Source organism: Chrysemys picta, chromosome 11 (genome assembly GCF_011386835.1).
Source record: "Chrysemys picta bellii isolate R12L10 chromosome 11, ASM1138683v2, whole genome shotgun sequence".
NCBI classification, from domain to species: domain Eukaryota; kingdom Metazoa; phylum Chordata; order Testudines; family Emydidae; genus Chrysemys; species Chrysemys picta.
In genome coordinates, this window is record NC_088801.1 from 35,189,740 (window position 1) to 35,210,288 (window position 20,549).

General features: G+C 41.4%; 1 protein-coding gene across 2 annotated transcripts in view; it reads right to left on the bottom strand.

The window, feature by feature from the left end:
- Window positions 1–840: 840 nt before the first annotated feature.
- The window catches only part of SLC38A11 (solute carrier family 38 member 11), a 44,586-nt gene continuing 24,877 nt past the window's right edge, over window positions 841–20,549 (bottom strand). Inside the window, exons 8-12 of one of the 2 annotated variants that reach the window (XM_024114810.3) lie at window positions 10,334–10,404; window positions 9,396–9,557; window positions 7,108–7,220; window positions 6,274–6,405; window positions 841–1,821 (exon numbers count right to left, since the gene is read on the bottom strand). In XM_024114810.3, the coding sequence (XP_023970578.1) occupies window positions 1,573–1,821; window positions 6,274–6,405; window positions 7,108–7,220; window positions 9,396–9,557; window positions 10,334–10,404 (727 nt within the window). In that variant the 3' untranslated portion in view covers window positions 841–1,572. The remainder of the gene's footprint in view (window positions 1,822–6,273; window positions 6,406–7,107; window positions 7,221–9,395; window positions 9,558–10,333; window positions 10,405–20,549) is intronic. The other variant, XM_042860780.2, reaches the window with a different exon arrangement.

Sequence of the window (20,549 nt, forward strand, 5' to 3'; positions counted from 1 at the left end):
CTCGTGGAGGTGGATTACCAGGAGCACTCCAGCTGCAGAGTCCAGGCGCTCTAAGTGCCTTGCCAGTGTGGACGGGTCGTGAGTTAGGGCACCCGGGGCTGCTTTAATGCGCTCTAACTTGCAAGTGTAGCCATGCCCTCAGGTCCTACATCCTGATCAGAAGTTTTCTTTTGAAGTCAATGGGACTTGCAGGTGGGCTCAGCAATTCTGAAAATCAGACCATTCCTGTTTAGCTTTCTAGATATGGATTTCGAAACCTAACTTATGCATGCAGGTTTGAAAATGTTGAGCAGTATCAAAGCATCTCTGGCTGAGGTAGCATAAAGACCTTAAGATAATGCAAACAGAGATTCAGCCAAGTAGGTGATCAAACCATTTGATCTGGATGCAAAACAAGCGCTCAGCAATAAAATGGGGAGCCAGGCCCACCCTTCACATTATTTACATGTGAATTCCTAGTTCACTAGTCTTCTATAGACCTTGATATAAATCCTCTAAATGAAAGGGCATTTATATGATTCTGCCATTTGTTTCAGATGGGGTAGAGTTCTGCTGAACAAATGGAATGTATTGAAGAGAGACATGGAATTTGAGATTTTAGTTCATTGGCAGAAATCCATGGGGAAGATCAGACAGCACCTGCTCAAACTACAGCATTATCACTATCAGGTTTCATAAGCAATAAGTTCACTTATGAATTTAAGGTAAATTATGATTCCTGTAAACTACAATTTCTATTCTGTCAATCTATTACTGTCTAATACTATTCTGTCATAGTAACGATTTTAAAGCAGACTATATTGTCAGTCATTTTTAAAAATACCAATGCTATTTTATTCATATAAAATCCTTTTAATAAAAACACAGCAAACAATCTTGTAATTCACTATTCAATGAGTAAAACTGCATTTGTGCACAGACTGTGTTGGTCCTCTGCACAACAAAAGTCCCACTTAAACCCTATTTAAATGCACAGGTCTTGCATGTATTGGTCCTCTGCACCAAGGTGATTTTCACTCTAAGCCAGATACACTACAGATACACTACTATAGAAGTGGGGCTATCCCCACTTCTCAGCAAAGATTTAATAGCAGAGTGGTATGGTTAGGTCTCTTAATAAGGACTTTTAGAAAATATGTTTCAGGACTTTTAGAAAATATACTAGAGTATGTTTACTAGTATTCTGTGAAGAGTTATCAAAAGTAATTAAAACTCCATTTGTTAAATGACTAGAGAAAGTACACTTTGAGATGCCTAATCTATGTTTTTTAATTGTATTTGATTACTAATTTGCAAATTTGCTAAATTACATCCTTAGCAATTGGTTTTCGAGTTATTCATCCAATTTAGTGAGACTCTACTGAAGAGTCAGGTTTGATGCAATGCAATCTTAAAAGTCAAAGCTTAATTCTCATCTAGAAAAAGACAATAGCATAAAACACGATACACAAATATAGTTGTACAGTTTAAGATTCTTAGTCAGTACGAAAACATAAGAGAACTCTGTCCCAGTCATATTTAAATTACTATGAACTGATGACAGGCCCTTTAGACTCAGGACTGGCAAATTGGCTAAAAAGGTGGAAGTGTACTGTTGTAAACAGAGGCATTATTAGGGAAGCAGTAGACCATTTCTTTTCCATGGCTACATTCTTGGGGATGCAAGATAGTCATAACAAATCCAACTGTCACCAGTAACACACCAATAGTAAGAATCAGGCCGGATATGAGGTTATCTGAATGGTTCCATCGCTCTTCAGACAGCTTCAGATAACATGCTGTTGGGATGATAAAAACAAGTGGAGTAGCACTGAGAATCCCCTGGTAGGAGGAAACAAAAAAAACCCATGAGCACATATATTCACAACGCCAGCACAAAACAAACATTTATAATTAGTTTATATTTAACCGGTAATTAGATCTGTGCAAAAAGTTTCCTATGAGAAGAAACTAGAGTAGTGGCTTTTCTTCTGGGTGGTTTCAATCACCAAAACCCAAATCGATTGCAAAGGAGTCTGCACTATAATTTGAAATGTCTCAGGATGAAGGAAACAGTTACAACATATTCATTTTACCGTAACAGGGTGAAATTTTACCCTGCATGAACTTGCTTTCTATTAAGCTAAAAATCACATGAAAAATTTCAGCTCCAGAAGTACAGTAAATCCCACATTTTGAATAGCTTTGAAATATTTTGTCACATGAAATATTTAGGAACAATTCCTGATAAGATTTTAGAAGAAATGTAAAGGGGCAGTATTATTCATGCACTTCTTTCATGCACTATCACAAAGTACCTACTTGGATTTCCTTAAAGTTTTTACCTTTCAGTAAAACAAAGAAAAGCTTCCTGTGCATGATAAACATCAGTGCAGCAGTTTAACTTGCTCCTAGCAGCTGCTCAGAACAATATTGTTGAGCAATGCCTCCAAACATAGACCCTGAGTCAGGAAAGCATCCCTGTTCAGGACAACACTTACACATGTGCTGAACTTTTAAGGGAACTAACTACAAGTCCAGCACATGCTTAAGTGCTGTCCTGGGTAGGGATGAGGTTAAGCATGTGCTGAAGTATTTTCTTAAGTAAGCACCAGTGCAGGCTATAATATTGTTGCAGCCATGCTTCATTTGCCATCAGAGAGCTCTGCATTTCTGTGCATGATGTTGGAACTTGCCACCCTCTTAACACACGCTTTATGAGTAGTCTGCATTAATTTCAGTTAAGAATATCCATAAATTTGTTGATTAGAGAGACTGCAGGCGGTGTAGCAATCCATACGTTAATGTGTCTTTGTTTCATTCATCTGTATTTTCTTGTTACTTATACTGTCATGCTGGGAAATGTTATCGGCAGTCATCAGTTACAGACCTGGTAGAAGTCAATGGGTGTACTATGCACCCTTCATTCAGGCTACATGATGGAGCAATTAAATGGCCCTTTTGCTTAGTTATAGCTGAAACAACAGAAGCAACTGCCCAAGTCATGGTCAACCATGGCAAGACCTAGAAGCTAAGCCATGTGGCCCAAGGGGTTTCCCTAGAGTCTGACTGCAAACACAGGGAATTGATTTATTGGCAGCTGTATCTGTGTATGGATTAAAAGAAGTAGTGGTGATCATAGTGCTTGGGAGGAAACCAAGAGACAGAAATTCTTTTAGGCATAATACTCAAAGAGAAGGCAGACTGGGCTTTCTGAACAAGGAAACTGCCTCCTGTTTGTTTCTACTATGTTCAGGGAAACAGGACTTTGTGTACATTTTTGTAAATAAACATGATTACATCAAAGAGATACCAGACTCATCTCCTCAGCTTCTTCTCCCAATGGAAAAACCCTGGGAAGGACTCAAAAATTGGTTAACTGCTTGGGCTAAAAGGGACAATATTATTATATTTATGGAATGCTTACTTATATGGAAGATTATTTAAAAAGAAAACACTTACGTAGACAATTACACATAAAAATCATACCCATTTACTAAGTTTGGCAAGAGAGTGGAACTGACATTCCCTGGAAGGGCCTCAATAATATATTAATTTAGTGTAATAAAATAGTACTACATCAGGTTAATTATACAAGAGATAAGTCTTTTTGTAACAATAAAGAAAATCTATAATATAAGAAAATTCTGTTTGTGAATTATACACATGTATGAATTTCACACACACAACTTAAAAATAGAGAGAACTGCTGGAAAGAAAGTTGCCAACAGATGCCATACAAGCAGTATTGGGGAAAATGCCAAAGGGAACATCTAGCATGGCTAAACCAAGCCAAGATGCATTCTGTTTATTTTAAGCTATTTATAATTTGGAAAGGATTAATTGGAAAGAAAGTATGCAGGTAACAATGAGTTGAGAGGAGGCCAGTCAGGTAGTTTATCTGGATAGCAGAATCAGATCTCCAGTATCAGTGTGAGCACAAGCAGCTAATGTGGCTGTTATAAAGCCTCTTCTCATTGCTCAGGTGGAAATTAAACTGTAATGCGGAGAACATGTTCCTCACCAAGGCCCTAATCCTTCAAGCTGTTACTTGTGGGCAGATCCTTGCACCTGTGGTGAGACCAACTCACTTCCTTCTCGTTCACTGATTTCAATAGAGCTTGCAGAATCAGGTCCTAGGATTCTCAACTAAGGGAAATGAACAGCAACATAGAGAGCCATTTTTAGGTTCCTCTTATGTATCAGAAGCAGTGGCTCTTATTACAGGGATCTCTCAAACCCCCTGCTATTACACCCTGAAGTGTGACATACCCATACCTACTGTATTATTCATAGATTCCAAGGCCACAAGGGGCCATTGCGATAATCTAGTCTGACGTCCAGTATAACACATGCTGGAGATCTTCCCTAAAACAATTCCTAATGTGTATCTTTTAGTAAAACATCCACTTGATTTTAAAATTGTGAGCGATGTAGACTCCATCACAACCCTTGGCAAATTGTTCCAAAGGTTAGTTACTCTCATTGTTAAAAATGTACACCTTATTTCCAGACTGATTTTGTCTAGCCTCAACTTCCAGCTGTTGGATCATGTTATAGCTTTCTCTGCTAAATTTAAGAGCTCATTATTAAATATTTTTTCCCTTGCAGGTACTTATAGTCTGTAATCTAGTCACATCTTAATCTTCTCTTCGTTAAGCTAAATAGATAGACTCAAGGAGCTCAGTTGCTATAAGGCATGTTTTATTATAAATATCTGGACTGAAACTGAAGCTAGAGGACTGGTTAAAAACCAGAGAGTTACCATAAATTTAGACTGGCTAATAACACAGGCATGTTTTGATGAGCTATGTAGTCTGCTTCCTCTATTATTACTATTTCAGATTGGCTAACAAATTACATTCACATGTACATTCATAAATTACATTCACAAGACTCCACTAGGTGCAAATGTATTTACCAGAAAAAACAGTTTTCAGACAGTAACAAGTGGCCCCTCCCGGCCACTGCCTTGTGGACTCAGCACAGCCCTACAAGTGGCCCATTTCCTCAGTTTCCCTTTTGAGTCCCCAGTAACTCCATGCAAGCTTATCTTCTAGTCCCAAACAATTTATTTACAAACATGGTGTAAGTACTCCATAATATATCCCAAAACATAGTCCATATCACCCCAGTGTAAATAATACTCCCCTTCCTTCTGTGTGCAACCCTGTTCCTTCCAGTGGGGACTCCCACAGCCTCTCTGCCGGGAGTATTCTCCTTTTACTGTTCCTCTGGTCCAGCTCTCCAGCAAGGAGATGCCAGCGGGTAAGCCCCTCCACTGCTCTCCCTTCTTTCAGCCTTCTCTGGCCCTTGGCTCTGGTTTAGGGTCATCAGGCAACTCCCTCTGCTGCTGCTGCTGCTCCTCCTCCTCCTGCTTTCAGCCATCTGGCCCTAGCTCTTTGGCTTAGAGACACCAGCCAGCAAATCCCTCTTGCTGCTCTCCTACCTTTAGCCTTCTCCCAGGAAGTACCTTCTTTCTTTGGCAGTTCTCTTCTCCTACCTCACTCAGTCTGCTCTGATTCTCACTAGATCTCACCAGGCCTCTTATTGCTCCCCAAATGTTGCCCTGCTGTCTTAATTGGCCCATCTGGGAACACTTGGCCTGGAACAGGAGTGCTGAGGCCAGTTTCACTCAATGGGCCAGCTACTCCGTTACACATTCTTTAACACTTTGTGTTGTGTAAGTATTAAAGACAAGAAAAACCTTAGTATCTGTCTTTAAACTGAACCCATGGTTTTGGAGCATCTGCCTTCAAGTTGAGGCAGTATCAGAGTCTTAGGGATGACACTTTGCAAGAGATATATTTTCCCTCCTATGAGGTCATTTTTGGATCCCCCACTCTGACCTTCCCATAGTGAAGACATTGTTGGTGGCTCAAGTGCAAAGGAAAGTCCAATAGCAGTGGAAGAAATTGGTTGCAACCGCCCTTCTGCCATGAGCTTAACAGGAATCTAGGCTCAAAAGTCAGCAGCACTACCTGGGGAAGGGCCATGGCTAGAGGATGTAGTGACTCAATATGAGATACCTGTAATACTGCAGTAACTCTAATTATTTCCTAACAAGTGTCAAGATTTTAACAGGTCCCATTATACTCCACTGTCTTATCTAACTGTACTTAACTACTGATAGTCATGGTCCATAGCCATCAGCCACATCCTTTGATAAGTCTATTCCACTGTTAACACTGTTAACACTATACTATGTTACATTTAAAAGAATACTGTAGTTTTTCAGAATTCCATTTATATTAAAGAGTGATTAGTAAATAATGGAGCATTAGATACACTTACGTTCAGCTCTAAAACTATTCCAAGGCAATCATACACTAAAGAGATGCTTGTGGCTACAGCAACAACAATTACTGTCACAGCAACATGGAGAATGGTGGTAAGGGTCCCACTGAAAAACACATTGGCAATTACCTGAAATGAAAACACAGTTTGTAACTTTACTTTGGCCAATTATTTATTTTAACAGGCTGCATGTTTTAAATTCTATATGCTATGATTTATAATGCAACTGAAAGGAGCGGCTGAGAATGTTATGGCTCTCAACCATCTCAAATTCTTGACTTCAGTAAGAGGCATCCCTCCTTTTCCAGAAATTACTTCATATTAAAATTATGTAAAACCCCCCAACATTTAATTTTACTATATTTTCAGGACATAGTGGCATTCTTCTCATTCACCCGATAAACACAGTGAAACCTTCTTACCATGAAGTCATTTATTAAAAGAAAAGATTTCCTACAGATTTCCCATTAATCGATTACAGTACAGTGAAACATTCCAGGACTTTCCTTCACTATAAATCCCCTGCTCCAATCAGTTACAACCACCTCCTGCATACTATACTGTGTGAGTCACCATACTGGAGTTCACTATGTGCCAGTTCCATTACACCACACTGAGAATTTAAGCAACAGTATTCAAGAAAACAATATTAAGTTTATGAAATCACAAGAAAAAGCCCACTAACTGCTATAGCTAGCATGCACCAGACCATTAGGTATTGATATTTACATAAGATTAGTTAGTAATTGCAATTAGGACAGATCTCACCATATATTTTACAGATTAAGCATATGATTAAAAATATCATGGAAAAAGAGATAAATGTCTCACTTCTCTAGTCACAAAACATTCAATGGGGAAAGTCAGGATTATAGTGACTCCATAGCAAAACCTTCCAAATGTAGCAAGATCATCGTCTCTGCAATAGTTTTCAAATATATCTCCTAGAGAACAGGGAAAAATGATATTTTTGCAACTTAATGACAACTCTGGCTAATTATTAGCTGACATTTACATTTATGCAAATAGAGAGATAAGTCACCAGAATAACTGTATACAAAAACTTGAGATTTTCTGACCCACTTTTGGAGACATAAATCAGAAAATGATGATTAAATAATCACAAATTTACATTCAAAATTAACTTTCACCACCCCAATAGTAACAGCATTTTCTATTATTTCTTGTGTTCTCAAGATCATTTCCACTTGAGTATTTACTTATCTATCTATCTATCATACACATATTACAGGGGTAAGCCTATTGTCATCCTATTTTTTGCAGCTTTCTTTTTGAGATTACTTTGTAATGGTGCTTCTGGTGTTTGTTTTTTTAATCGGTATGTGACACAGTTTTAGAAAGAAAAACATTTGGTTAAAACAAACAGATTTCCTTTTTGTTATTCTTAGGACAAGAACAATCACATAAGGAAGACTAGATGGGTACAGCTAGAGACCTGAATTTCCTGTGTATCATATTACAGGATCTAATCACAGCTGCAACACTATACTGGGGGATTTCAAACCTTGAAAACCCTATGTAAACATATGGATTATTAACTGGTAATTCCTTTTGCATCAGTTTACTATTATACTGCTATACAATTCAAGTAAACACCTCACCTAGTGATTATAGCAAAGGATCTCTGGGGAAAGGTGACCAGGGGATCTAGTTCAGGCTGAATGACTAACTTACCATGGAACATGAACAAATCTGAAGACTATACCTAGATGGCCTACCAGGTCATTTAATATAGTGTCTAGTATATATATACTCAAAAAAATTAGGAAGGTATGATTTTCCCAGTCCTGAAATATATTTTTTAGTCATTCTGTACTCAGCCAGTCCAGCTAGAAAGATAGGTATAAGCAATGACTAGGGTAGGTTGCTTTCCTGGATAAATAAATGGGGACGGGAGGAGGAGGGAAGGGAGTGAAAATCCCCTACTCCAAGCACAGCTAAATGCTGCTGTCTGCCACAAAAAGACAAGGCAATAAACCTCTTACAGCTTTAAACTGGACTGTAAAAGAATTATGAAACAACTGAAGAAATGTCTCTAAAATTGTTTGACTGACTTGAGAAACAATGATGTATTTAACATCATTTCTTCCTCCCTTAACGCTTACCTCCCTCTTCCCGCTCATTCCCAGAGACAGAAAGAGAGCAAAATCTGTTACAAAGACAGTGAGAACCCTATGGTACATTTCTGACATTAATAATCTAGGCTGCAGTTTCAAAGAAAGTGCATACCTGAGTTGTGCATATGAAAAATGTAACTCTGTTTAGATAGAGGATCCTCAAGGCAAAAGGCTGTATGTTTTTAGGAATACTAGACAGAAAGTTGCTCCCCACACACATCAACCTCACTCTCCCCTCACTGCTAGAAGGGAAGCTGACTCCCCCCCGCCCCAACCTATGCTCTCAGAATGTCTCTTTTCCCCCTCAGCAACAGGGAATGAGGTTTTCCCCCATCAGCTGCTCGATTCTTCTACAGAGATTTGTGTGTGTCAGTCATACCAGTGAGTGGCAGCCTAGCCACCTGCACTCCAGGGTAATTTCATCCTGAAGGAGTGCAGGTAATGGAAGTATCATTGCTCCACTCTGATAAGATTCTGCTGGGCACATGGGAAACAGCTCTAAGTTAGCCACTATAAGAGCACTGCCAGCACAGTGTGTTGAGGGGATGTGTGGGAACTATTTAAGCTTTTATATGTACTCATCATATTTCCCCATCCACTCTGGCCCTACTCTACCCCTGGGCAGTGCTGTTTATTTTTGTGCTTTGCTAAACCCATGCAATCCTTCCAACAGAGGGAAGCAGTTTTGTGCTAATGTATCTCCTTGGTGTGGGCTTTCCACCAGCAGGGCTCTGCTCCTACAGCATCTTCCACAGCATAGACCCTGGGCTGGCTTCTCACCCCACTCCTATATTTTTGGACTACTAGGTAAGAAGGGTAAATCTCAGACATTCCTTTTCAAGTATAAATAAAAAGACAATGATCAGCTTGGCATTTCCTCCTCTCTATACCCTGCAGGGAGTTAACTGAACTCAAACAAAAAGGGTGGAAAGTGTCAGAAGGCCAAGATAAGCCTTAAAATAGATGTGTAGAGTATCTTACCTTCTGTGTAGCCAGTAAATGTCACATATCCACATACAGCAAACACCACACTGACAAACAGAGCGAGTGAGACAGACACATGAGTGATGCGAGACCAGTTACTCAGAGTGGGTTCTTCCAAAGAGCCATAGATTAAAAAGCTGTTATGATGGCAAACGAATGCTGAAACACACATGGCAATTAAAAAACAACATTTCATTAAAAATAAAAATTTTGTACCAAGCTAAGCTAGTGTACTCCAGGGCAGTGGAAATATAGCACAGTTTAAATCAATTCATTATTACAAATACAAATGAAGGGTGCAGTACATAGCAAACATCAAACAGCTTCACATTTTGGATATTTATCTCATTCTACATGGGTCTCCACCTTCCATTCAGCCCATGTGATTCTGATTTCTCATCCCCAACAATGCCACCTGGTTCTCCCCTACCAACCCCAGACACAGCTTCCTGCTCACAATTCCACTTCAATCTCCAGTGCCTCCTTCTGGTGCGCCCCTCAGGTTTTATACCATGATCTAGTCTGGGGCTTCTCTGTTAACTATGCCCCAGAATGTACAGATGACAAACTCCAGAGGATGTGACATTTCCCACTCTGGGACAACAGGCATGTTGTGCAGTAACAAGCAATCGGAAGACCTCCGAGTACCAGCACACTAGAGCCTACAGGGGGATATCAGAACAGTGAGAGTAGAAGTTAGAGTGGGGACTATGCATATGAGAGGAGACTTATCCAAACCTGAATAAAGGTTTAATTCTGGCTAATGGGAAAAGATTAGGGCTAGCTCTAATTTTGCCTAAACCAGCTTAACACTAAGGTAAAAACTTAAAAGGAAAATCCATATGCCATGCAGGTCCAGACGTAAAGTAAAATTCTTTCAACCATTACGGCTGACTGCAGATTGAGAAGAGATGTTCAGACACACACACACTTACCAAATGACATCACCCCAATGGCTTGTATTGCATTAGACTTTGCAAATATCCAGGCATTCTCTGTTTTGGGTCTAAAACAGAAATTTGTTTTAATCGAATGTCCCCTATAGGTGATCGATGATTAGAATTATTTTAAAATACTGTACTACACATAACACAGTAAGGCTAGGCAGACCCTTCTGAAAAGAACTCCTCTGCACATTAGATCATGATGCTTTGGTAATAAAATGCTTGTCATTCAGAGATATCCTTTTTTCCCCTTGTATTTATAAAAATATCATTTCTGGGAGTGCTTCTTATGGGAATGTGTCAGCACTTTTAATGAATAGTTCTGGTATTGTAACTTAAAAAAAAAAAAAAAAAAAGATTACCACATCTAAACACTCTGGAAATGGCAATCAGGACAGTGAAGGCCATGGTGCTGACCCCATGTGGGGTCAGGTTAGCCAAATAACACTGTAGATCTCTATTCTGAATATTAAGGGACAGATTTTTCCTCTGGATCTGCACATGTCGATCCTGAGGATTTCAATGGGCGCTCCACATTTGTTCCTAGGGCTTTAGTCCAAGTGTGACAAAATTCTGCCCTCATTCACATCTGTGCAACCCCACTGTCCCAAATAGGTCTGTTCTTCAGGGAATGATATTCCCTCTGGTAGGGAGGGTCTTGCACATCCCCGGAGCCCTGTGGTAAGAAACAAATTTAAGGAAGTACAACTAGAACAGTCCTGCATATGGAGGAGTTTAGGGTAGGATAAGGAAGGAGCCAAGGGATTCTGTATTATGTGGCTGCAATGACTCTATCAACCCCCCACAAGTTGTGTGGAAGAACTGCAGTGACTGTATGCCAAAGCAGCAGCGAGCTGGGACAAAGGAGAACTGCTGTAGCCCTGGTCATAGGTTGGTAGATTTTGGTAGATTTTGGTGGATTCCCCCCCCCCCCCCCCCCGTTATACACCACCCCTTATCCCCTGAATTTACTCAGGTTTTATACAGAGGAAATACATTTCATTTTAGGGGCTTGTCAATACATGAGATTTTTCCAGATATACTTGCATAGTTCATAGAATCATAGAATATCAGGGTTGGAAGGGACCTCAGGAGGTCATCTAGTCCAACCCCCTGCTCAAAGCAGGATCAATCCCCAACTAAATCATCCCAGCCAGGCTTTGTCAAACCAGGCCTTAAAAACCTCCAAGGAAGGAGATTCCACCACCTCCCTAGGTAAAGCATTCCAGTGCTTCACCACCCTCCTAGTGAAATAGTGCTTCCTAATATCCAACCTAGACCTCCCCCACTGCAACTTGAGACCATTGCTCCTTGTTCTGTCATCTGCCACCACTGAGAACAGCCGAGCTCCATCCTCTTTTGAACCCCCCCCTCAGGTAGTTGAAAGCAGCTATCAAATCCCCCCTCATTCTCCTCTTCTGCAGACTAAACAATCCCAGTTCCCTCAGCCTCTCCTCATAAGTCATGTGCTCCAGACCCCTAATCATTTTTGTTGCCCTCCGCTGGACTCTTTCCAATATTTCCACATGCTTCTTGTAGTGTGGGGCCCAAAACTAGACACAGTACTCCAGCTGAGGCCTCACCAATGTTGAATAAAGGGGAATGATCACGTTCCTCGATCAGCTGGCAATGCCCCTACTGATACAGCCCAAAATGCCGTTAGCCTTCTTGGCAACAAAAGTACACTGTTGACTCATATCCAGCTTCTTGTCCACTGTGACCCCTAGGTCCTTTTCTGCAGAACTGCTACCTAGCCATTCGGTCCCTAGTCTGTAGCAGTGCATAGGATTCTTCCGTCCTAAGTGCAGGACTCTGCACTTGTCCTTGTTGAACCTCATCAGGTTTTTTTTGGCCCAATCCTCTAATTTGTCTAGGTCCCTCTGTATCTGATCCCTACCCTCCAGCGTATCTACCACGCCTCCCAGTTTAGTGTCATCTGCAAACTTGCCGAGAGTGCAGTCCACACCATCCTCCAGATAATTAATAAAGATATTAAACAAAACAGGCCCCAGGACCGACCCTTGGGGCACTCCACTTAAAACCAGCTGCCAACTAGCCATGGAGCCATTGATCACTACCTGTTGAGCCCGATGATCTAGCCAGCTTTCTATCCACCTTACAGTCCATTCATCCAGCCCATACTTCTTTATGGCGGCAAGAATACTGTGGGAGATCATATCAAAAGCTTTGCTAAAGTCAAGGAATAACACATCCACTGCTTTCCCCTCATCCACAGAGCCAGTTATCTCATCATAGAAGGCAATTAGGTTAGTCAGGCACGACTTCCCCTTGGTGAATCCATGCTGACTGTTCCTGATCACTTTCCTCTCCTCTAAGTGTTTCATAATTGATTCCTTGAGGACCCGCTCCATGATTTTTCCATGGACTAAGGTGAGGCTGACGGGCCTGTAGTTCCCCGGATCCTCCTTCTTCCCTTTTTTAAAGATGGGCACTACATTAGCCTTTTTCCAGTCATACGGGACCTCCCCCCATCGCCATGAGTTTTCAAAGATGATGGCCAATGGCTCCGCAATCACATCCGCCAATTCCTTTAGCACCCTCGGATGCAGCGCATCCGGCCCCATTGACTTGTGCTCATCCAGCTTTTCTAAATAGTCCTGAACCACTTCTTTCTCCACAGAGGGCTGGTCACCTCCTCCCCAGGCTGTGCTGCCCAGTGCAGTAGTCTGGGAGCTGACCTTGTTCGTGAAGACAGAGGCAAAAAAACATTGAGTACATGAGCTTTTTCCACATCCTCGGTCACTAGGTTGCCTCCCTCATTCAGTAAAGGGTCCACACTTTCCTTGACTTTCTTCTTGTTGCTAACATACCTGAAGAAACCCTTCTTGTTACTCTTAGCATCTCTTGCTAGCTGCAACTCCAGGTGTGATTTGGCCTTCCTGATTTCACTTCTGCATGCCTGAGTGATATTTTTATACTCCTCCCTGGTCATTTGTCCAATCTTCCACTTCTTGTAAGCTTCAGGAATAAGAGTACCTTTTTTCAGTTTAGCTTGAACTGCTTCCAAAGCAACATAAGCTAAACAAAACAAAACAAAAATGCACTCTTTTATTCTGATAGAAGGGTCTGCACAGGGAGTTACACCAATAGAACTATAGCAGCTTAAATTCACCATACGAATAAGTCCCTGTGGAGGCAAACCCAAAGTGTATGTACTGAAATAATCAACAGTCAAACAACAGTTTCCACTACATGAATTCATGTCTTACTATTGTCACTGGGCTGCAGTTACCACTTTGATTTATGTATTTTTGAAATTGTGCATAATTTTATCATCTTATTATAGAGAGAGTCTTGACAGTCTAAACTGCTGTCAATCTCCATTTTAAAATATACTCAGGGAATGACGGCAGAATGCAATTTAGATTAAGGCCCAGAAACGAAAGTTTGCAACAATCTTTGTTAAATCAGATCCAGAGTTTGATACACGAAATTCCATCCTGTGAAACGAATTTAGACGCCCCATATATGTTGATTCACACTCTGGGGAAACGGAGAAGCAAGAACATCCTTTTTCTAAGATGCAATCTGTTCACATACCAGATGGAAGCTGTATACCAACTGAGAACTTCTTTTACAGAAGTTTTACAGAACAGACAAAATGGCATTACAGTGGAGAATGCTGCCATACAGCTAGCTGCTGCTAATTTGGCTTGCTTCAATTTCCACTTTGTTTTGAGGGGAAGCTGCTGCCACCTGCTGCCTCAGCTGCTGTACTCGTCCTTCATGGCAAAACAGCATGTCACAACCATCACACCACCTCTGTCTCTCTCTCCCCCTCTCTGTTACTAAGTCAGCTCTTTCAAGCAGCACTTTCCTTGGCAGGTGTTACTTTAGATATTATTGCTGCCAAACTTTTAAACCCTTTCCAAACAGATTTATTTATTTATTTTTGTTCATTCTCTCCCCCCATTCATTATCTTCCCATTTCTTGAGAGGTGTCAGGCTTTCCCTAAGAACAGATTTTAATAACAGCAATGACCTGATTATTCCAGCCTCCATCTATAAAAATGCTGGGGTTATTTTATAAATTATGTTCCTTTACTATTAAATTCATATCAACCAAATAGTAAAATCTTCATTTTCCATTTTAGAAATATGGCTTATTAGATCCAGATGCATATTTGGCCCTGATTCAGAAAAGTATCCCAACTCATGGCAGCACTTAAACTTGAAGTGAAAGAGTTTAAAGCATATGCTGAAATGCTGTTCTCTATCAAGACCTATATAAATATTTTATTAGAACTGGTTCAAGCCGAGTTCTTGGTTCACAGGGACAGCGTATGGTCTTTACTACAGTAATGGGATTTTTTAAGGATTTCAGATTATTTTTTCAGCTGAGAACTGGGAAGAGGAAGAACAGATGAGGTTGAGAGAAAAAGGAAGTTCCGTTGAAGAAGAGGATAAGCATATTCCAGCCTTTATATCCTTGTTTATATTAGCTTGTTTGGGGAAATCTCCCCCAGCTTTACTACTGCCTGCTCTGAGTGGGGTGAGATAACATAATAGCAAAAGCACCAGTGCTCTATTTACATTTGTGCTTCCACAACTGCTACCACTACTGGGGCTGCACTGCTCATAAAGGAATGGCAAGACATTAGCCTGAGGCAGACATAGATTATTGCTCACTTTAAGCTATTATAAAAATAAGCAGATAGTATACATAAGAGAAGGCTTTCAAATGTAAACAAATAAATGTTTTTATTGATATGAGCAGTACTGAGTTATGAGGCCTACTGGTATAATTCAAGGACTATATTAAGATCATGCCTGTAAACAAGAACACTGAGACCGAAAATCAATGAGCGAAAATTGGTGTGTCAGAATCCAGGCCATGGTAGACAAAATCATGAGGGAATGGGCTCACCCACTACTCCCTTTTGGATTCCTTAAAGAAAGACTTAGGGAGAAAAACTGTCTACTAGAGCAGTGGTTCTCAACTCGAGATCTGGGGCCCACAACCAGATTTCAAGGGGTCTGCTAAGCAGAGCCAGCGTTAGACTCACTGGGACCCAGGAAAGAAAGCCAAAGCCCCACTGCATGGGTCTGAAGCCCCAGGCCCTGAGCCCTGCCACCCAGGGCTGAAGCTGAAGCCTGAGCAATGTAGCTTTGCAGAGGCCCCTGTGCGTAAAGCCCCAGGCAACTGCCCTGCTTGCTACCCCCAGATTTTATATGCAGAAAATCAGTTATTGTGGCACAGGTGGGCCGGGGAGTTTTTATAGCTTGTTGGGGCGGGGGAAGGGGGGAAGGCATGTCTCATAAAGAAGGAAGATTATGAGTGTCTCATAAAGAAAAAGGTTGAGAATCTCTGTACTAGAGCAAGCTTCATCATCATGGCTTCCAGACCCTCCATCTCCTGGGACCCCAGGCCTTTCTCATCCTGATCCTGGGAGATGTCCTGACCAGACTGGGCCAGAGAGAGAGACCCAGGTGACATCGACACCTCTACCAGCTTCATCAGAATCCTACACACCACCTGGGATGTGAGACTTTGGCTCTCTCTCTCTCTTCCCTCCCTCGCCCCCACCATTTCCTTTTCCTTCCCCATCTTTTTTTTTTCTTTCCAATCTCTCTCCTTTTGCCTTCTTTTTAATAAAAGTCTGCCTGAGGCAGCCAAGACTGTATATTCTTCAATACTACTGTAAGCCTGTGACCAGAAATGCAGCTAAAAGAAATGGCTTGTAACAGCCCGATGCTGGTATAAATTTGCCAGGTTTCACAGTAGCTGATAAGACTGTGTGTTGTGCCTGTGTTTTTCTAGCAGTCATATTGCAAGTGAAAGTCAATATCAGAGACAGAAGCTGCATTTTCTATCTTTGCTGTTCTGTTCTCTCCCCTCTTGCATGTGTTCATCTTGTTTTGTCTTTTAGGAAATGGAATCAGACTTTAACAGCAGCAGCAACTACAGCAGCTCCAGCCTATCTCAACTAACTTACTTCCTACCCCCCAAAAAGGACATGTATTACCATCTTTAATACCATCTAAGACAGGGGTCAGCAACGTTTGGCACGCGGCTCACCAGGGTAAGCACCCTAGCAGGCCGGGCCAGTTTATTTACCTGCTGACGCGGCAGGTTCGGCCGATCGCGGCCCCCACTGGCCGCGGTTCGCCATCCTGGGCCAATGGGGGCGGCGGGAAGCGGCGCGGGCGAGGGATGTGCTGCCCGTGGCTTCCTGCCGCTCCCATTGGCCTGGGACGGCGAACCGCGGCCAGTGGGGTCCGCAATCGGCCAAACCTGCCGCGTCAGTAGGTAAATAAACTGGCCCGGCCCGCTAGGGTGCTTACCCTGGCGAGCCGCGTGCCAAACGTTGCTGACCCCTGATCTATAGGGTTACCATATTTCAGCAAGCAAAAAAGAGGACGGGAGGAGCCCCGCCCTGCCCCCTGACAGCTCCCCCCCAGAACTCCCACCCCCCCACCCCCCCGCTCCTTGTCCCCTGACTGCCCCCTCCTGGGACCCCTGCTCCTAACTGCCCTCCAGAACCCCACCCCCTACCTAAGACTCCCTGTTCCTTGTCCCCTAACTGCCCCCTCCTAAGACCCCCCCCCCAACTGCCCCCCAGGACCCTACCCCCTACCCGTACCCTGACTGCCCAAAACTTTCTCCACTCCCCCCAAAAAGCCCCCCCCCCCCCCGTTTCTTGACTGCCCCCTCCAGAACCTCCCTGCCCCTTCTCCTGCCCCCTGGCCCCCTTACCCTGCTGCTCAGAACAGGGTGTTGGGCTCTGTGCGAGCCCAGCCGGACACGTGGCTGCGCTCCCCAGCACAACAAAACCCGGTCCCTGGCCCTACACAGTGCTGCTGGACCGGGCTGCAGGGGAGAGCTGCCGGCTCAGAATGCAGGGCGGATCCGGCTCCTCTACAGCTGCTCCAGAGTCCAGCCCGGGACTTTCCTGCAGCCCTCCCAGCTGCTCGCTCTGCTCTGCCGGGGGAGGGGGGAAATCCCGGACATTTTGAGTGCTTTACAAATTCCCCCCGGACGCTATTTTTAGAACAAAAAGGAGGACATGTCCGGGTAAATCCGGACGAATGGTAACCCTACATAGTGATCTAAGACATTGTCAAATTGAGGGTTTTTTTCCTTTTAAAAACTCTCTCCAGCTAAAGGTTAAAGGGCTGTTCTTAAAATGAAGGCCTTATTTAATACTTTACATTTCAAATGCTCTAACTGTTTTTCCTTCTTTTCTATATCTTTAATGAAGGGTTAAAAGGATTTTTAATGGTATGTTTGGTCTTTGTATACAAACCCTGTATTTTAAGATTTTAACAAATCTTGTTAAAAATTATTTAATGTTGGACAGAGACAGGGTCTTGTTAATACCTTTGACTCTTTGGGTCCCTTTATTCCATCTAAATTAATACAGCACCACTTCACAGAACTACTACACTATTTAGCCTTATTGGGTCTCTCTAAACAGGAGGAAAAACTCAGGACCTTAACTGCATTTCAGGTCAGGATGAGATATATTGAAGATAAGGTAGGAGCAAGATTACTTGGAACATGGTTGCTCTGTTCCTTGCCATCAGATACACATTCATGAAACAAATAAAAATAATCACAAAATTTATCAACTATTTAAAAACAGCCACCACAACTGAAGCTAAGATATACCAACTAAAGCCAAGCTATTGAAAAATTAATGCCTACATTCTGTCTAAATGCATGCCTTAGTGGTGAGGAGAAAAGCAAATGAGGCTTTAGTTGGGCTTTATTTTCTTTATTGATATATGTATATATGTTAATCTAATATAGTTTTGATTTGTACAAATATAAAAAATAATAATTCTTTTTTAAAAACATTGAATCGGTTTCATCCTTGGTTTAACACTGACAATTTCAAATCAGGGACATCAGCGATTAAATTAGACATAGCTATTCATTGCTGGCCAGTTTACTAAATATGGTACATTTATTAAAGTACTCTAACATATTAAAATGTATGAAACAGAAATGGATTAACAATATTTAAACTAAACCATAATAGCATTATAGCAATTTAGTTCTATTGCCATTGGAGGTCAGATTTTTTTCAGTACATAGATATGGGGAAAACTAATTTATATTATCCTTTGACAGAATTGAGTATTCAAAAAGAATTTGTGAAATCTTTCTAACCAAGAATTATGATCCTAAAATCCTTTCCATTATAATATTAAGTGCACGTTGTGAAAGACTGACAATTTCCTGCAATATCCTGAATGAACTTGACTTAAATTAAATGTTTTTGAATTAGATTAATACCTATGGGGTCAAGTGTATTAAAAATAAAATTGCATATGTGTTGTTGTGAAATTGTATGTATTTCCATGGGAACGGTAAATAGGAGAACTGCAGTGAGTGAGTAGGCAAATTCACTCAGATTGTAATAGCTCCAGAGAAACCCCTCCCCCAGAAAAGTCCAAACATACTAGCTCAAACTAGATTCTCCATGGACCAGCAGTCAAAGGAAGGGGTTTTGTATAAATAACTTGGTTTTAAACTGGGTCAGGGCCTTCTTCCTGATTCAGCAAAATGGACAGGATCCCTGGTCCATGGAGGGCCCCAATCCTTAGGGTAGGATTGGAGGGTCTGTGTACTTGTTCTGAGCTAAAGCTATGATAAACTGGTAATCACGAGGAATAAACCTTGGGTGAGGGTTTGAAGGACTGTTCCTGCCAGAATCCATGTTAGGGTTAGGGTTAACTCTGGTAAGTTTATTAGCATGTGTGTAGGTTCTTTTATTGTTTTTAATACATTTTCTCTATAATACTTTTTACCTTAAGAATAAAGTTGGCTTGCACAGGAAGGGCTGTGTTATATCTCTGTGGGCCCTCACCCAAGGGAGACAACAGCAAGGGAGCTGGAAGCCTGAGGAAGGGTGCCTTTGTTGGAAATAAGCCTGAGGGGAATACAGGAGCAGTTGCCCTGAATTGTGAGACAGGTTATATTTATAGAACATCTTATGAGTTAACTGACCATTTAAAATGCAGCCAGAAAAATAAAATAATGGTTTTAATACCACTGACATTTAAAAATTATTGTAAAGCTCAAGCTGATTTGAAAATGGCTGTAAAATGCCTCCATCACCACATGCATTTATTTGCATGAACATTTTTAAATAAAATGGAGTTTTTACAGCTATGTTATAAACTCCTGTAATAAGAGTTTAAAAATGAAATGATGGTAGTATTCTGAACTTCAGTTACGGGGTTGTGAATAGAGATGTCTAAAGAGTCAATCTTTTAAAAGTAAGAATACTCAAGAGCCTGCAGGGGTGCTGGAACAATTTGTATAGTGGGGGTGCTGAGAGCCACTGAACCAAACTATAAACCATGTACATGATGGAAATTACTTCAAACCATGGGGTGCTGCTACACCCCCTGCACTCCTAGTTCCAGAACCTATGAGAGCCTGAGTACCTACTGTTAATAACTGGACTGTGCATTAATGATATGAAACACTAACTGCTCTAACTGAAACATAACCATCTTGTCTGGATATGTGACACCAAACTGAGATTGTGCTATTTGGGAATAACTCCAGAAAAGTAAAATCCTTAAACCTAACTGTACTCAGGAAGTGCATCCTATCCTATATTCTTAGAGTAAATAACCAAACCTCTCAGTACTGGAACAGAACTTAATAACCACAGTTTGCACTACCTAATTTCCACATAGTATCCATACAGTGCAATACCACACGCACAAAATTATGCATATATTATAACCCTTAACATTTTCCTTAACATGTAAAATAGGAATGGAAAGAATGTATCACTCAATTAAGTTGATTTTTCTGTTTTCATAGGAAGCATTATGATGTCTGTCCCTTATGGGACACATTCTTCAATTTATTCCTGAACTGGAGTTTAAAAAGCAGAAACTCAGTGGCAGTACAAAAACACAGTAAGCTGTATAAGCAAACACTAATTGTGATGTCTAGTTCACTGTTAGATTGAAAGCCAAGAGCTCTGGAATTCTAATTCGACCTCTGACATTTATTCCGTCTATCTCAGTGGGGGGATGAAGATCACAAAGGCTTTAACAACCTTCATGGAACTTAAAGGGAGGACAAGTTGCAAGAGGGAAGAGTTTTGAAGAGCACCAAGAAGTCAGTCTATGTGCATAAGGATAGCTTCAGTTACAGTGCCTTGGTAAATAGTTCTCTTAGTAAAAAGCTAGTTTAGTTTTAGAAACATGGAGTCCG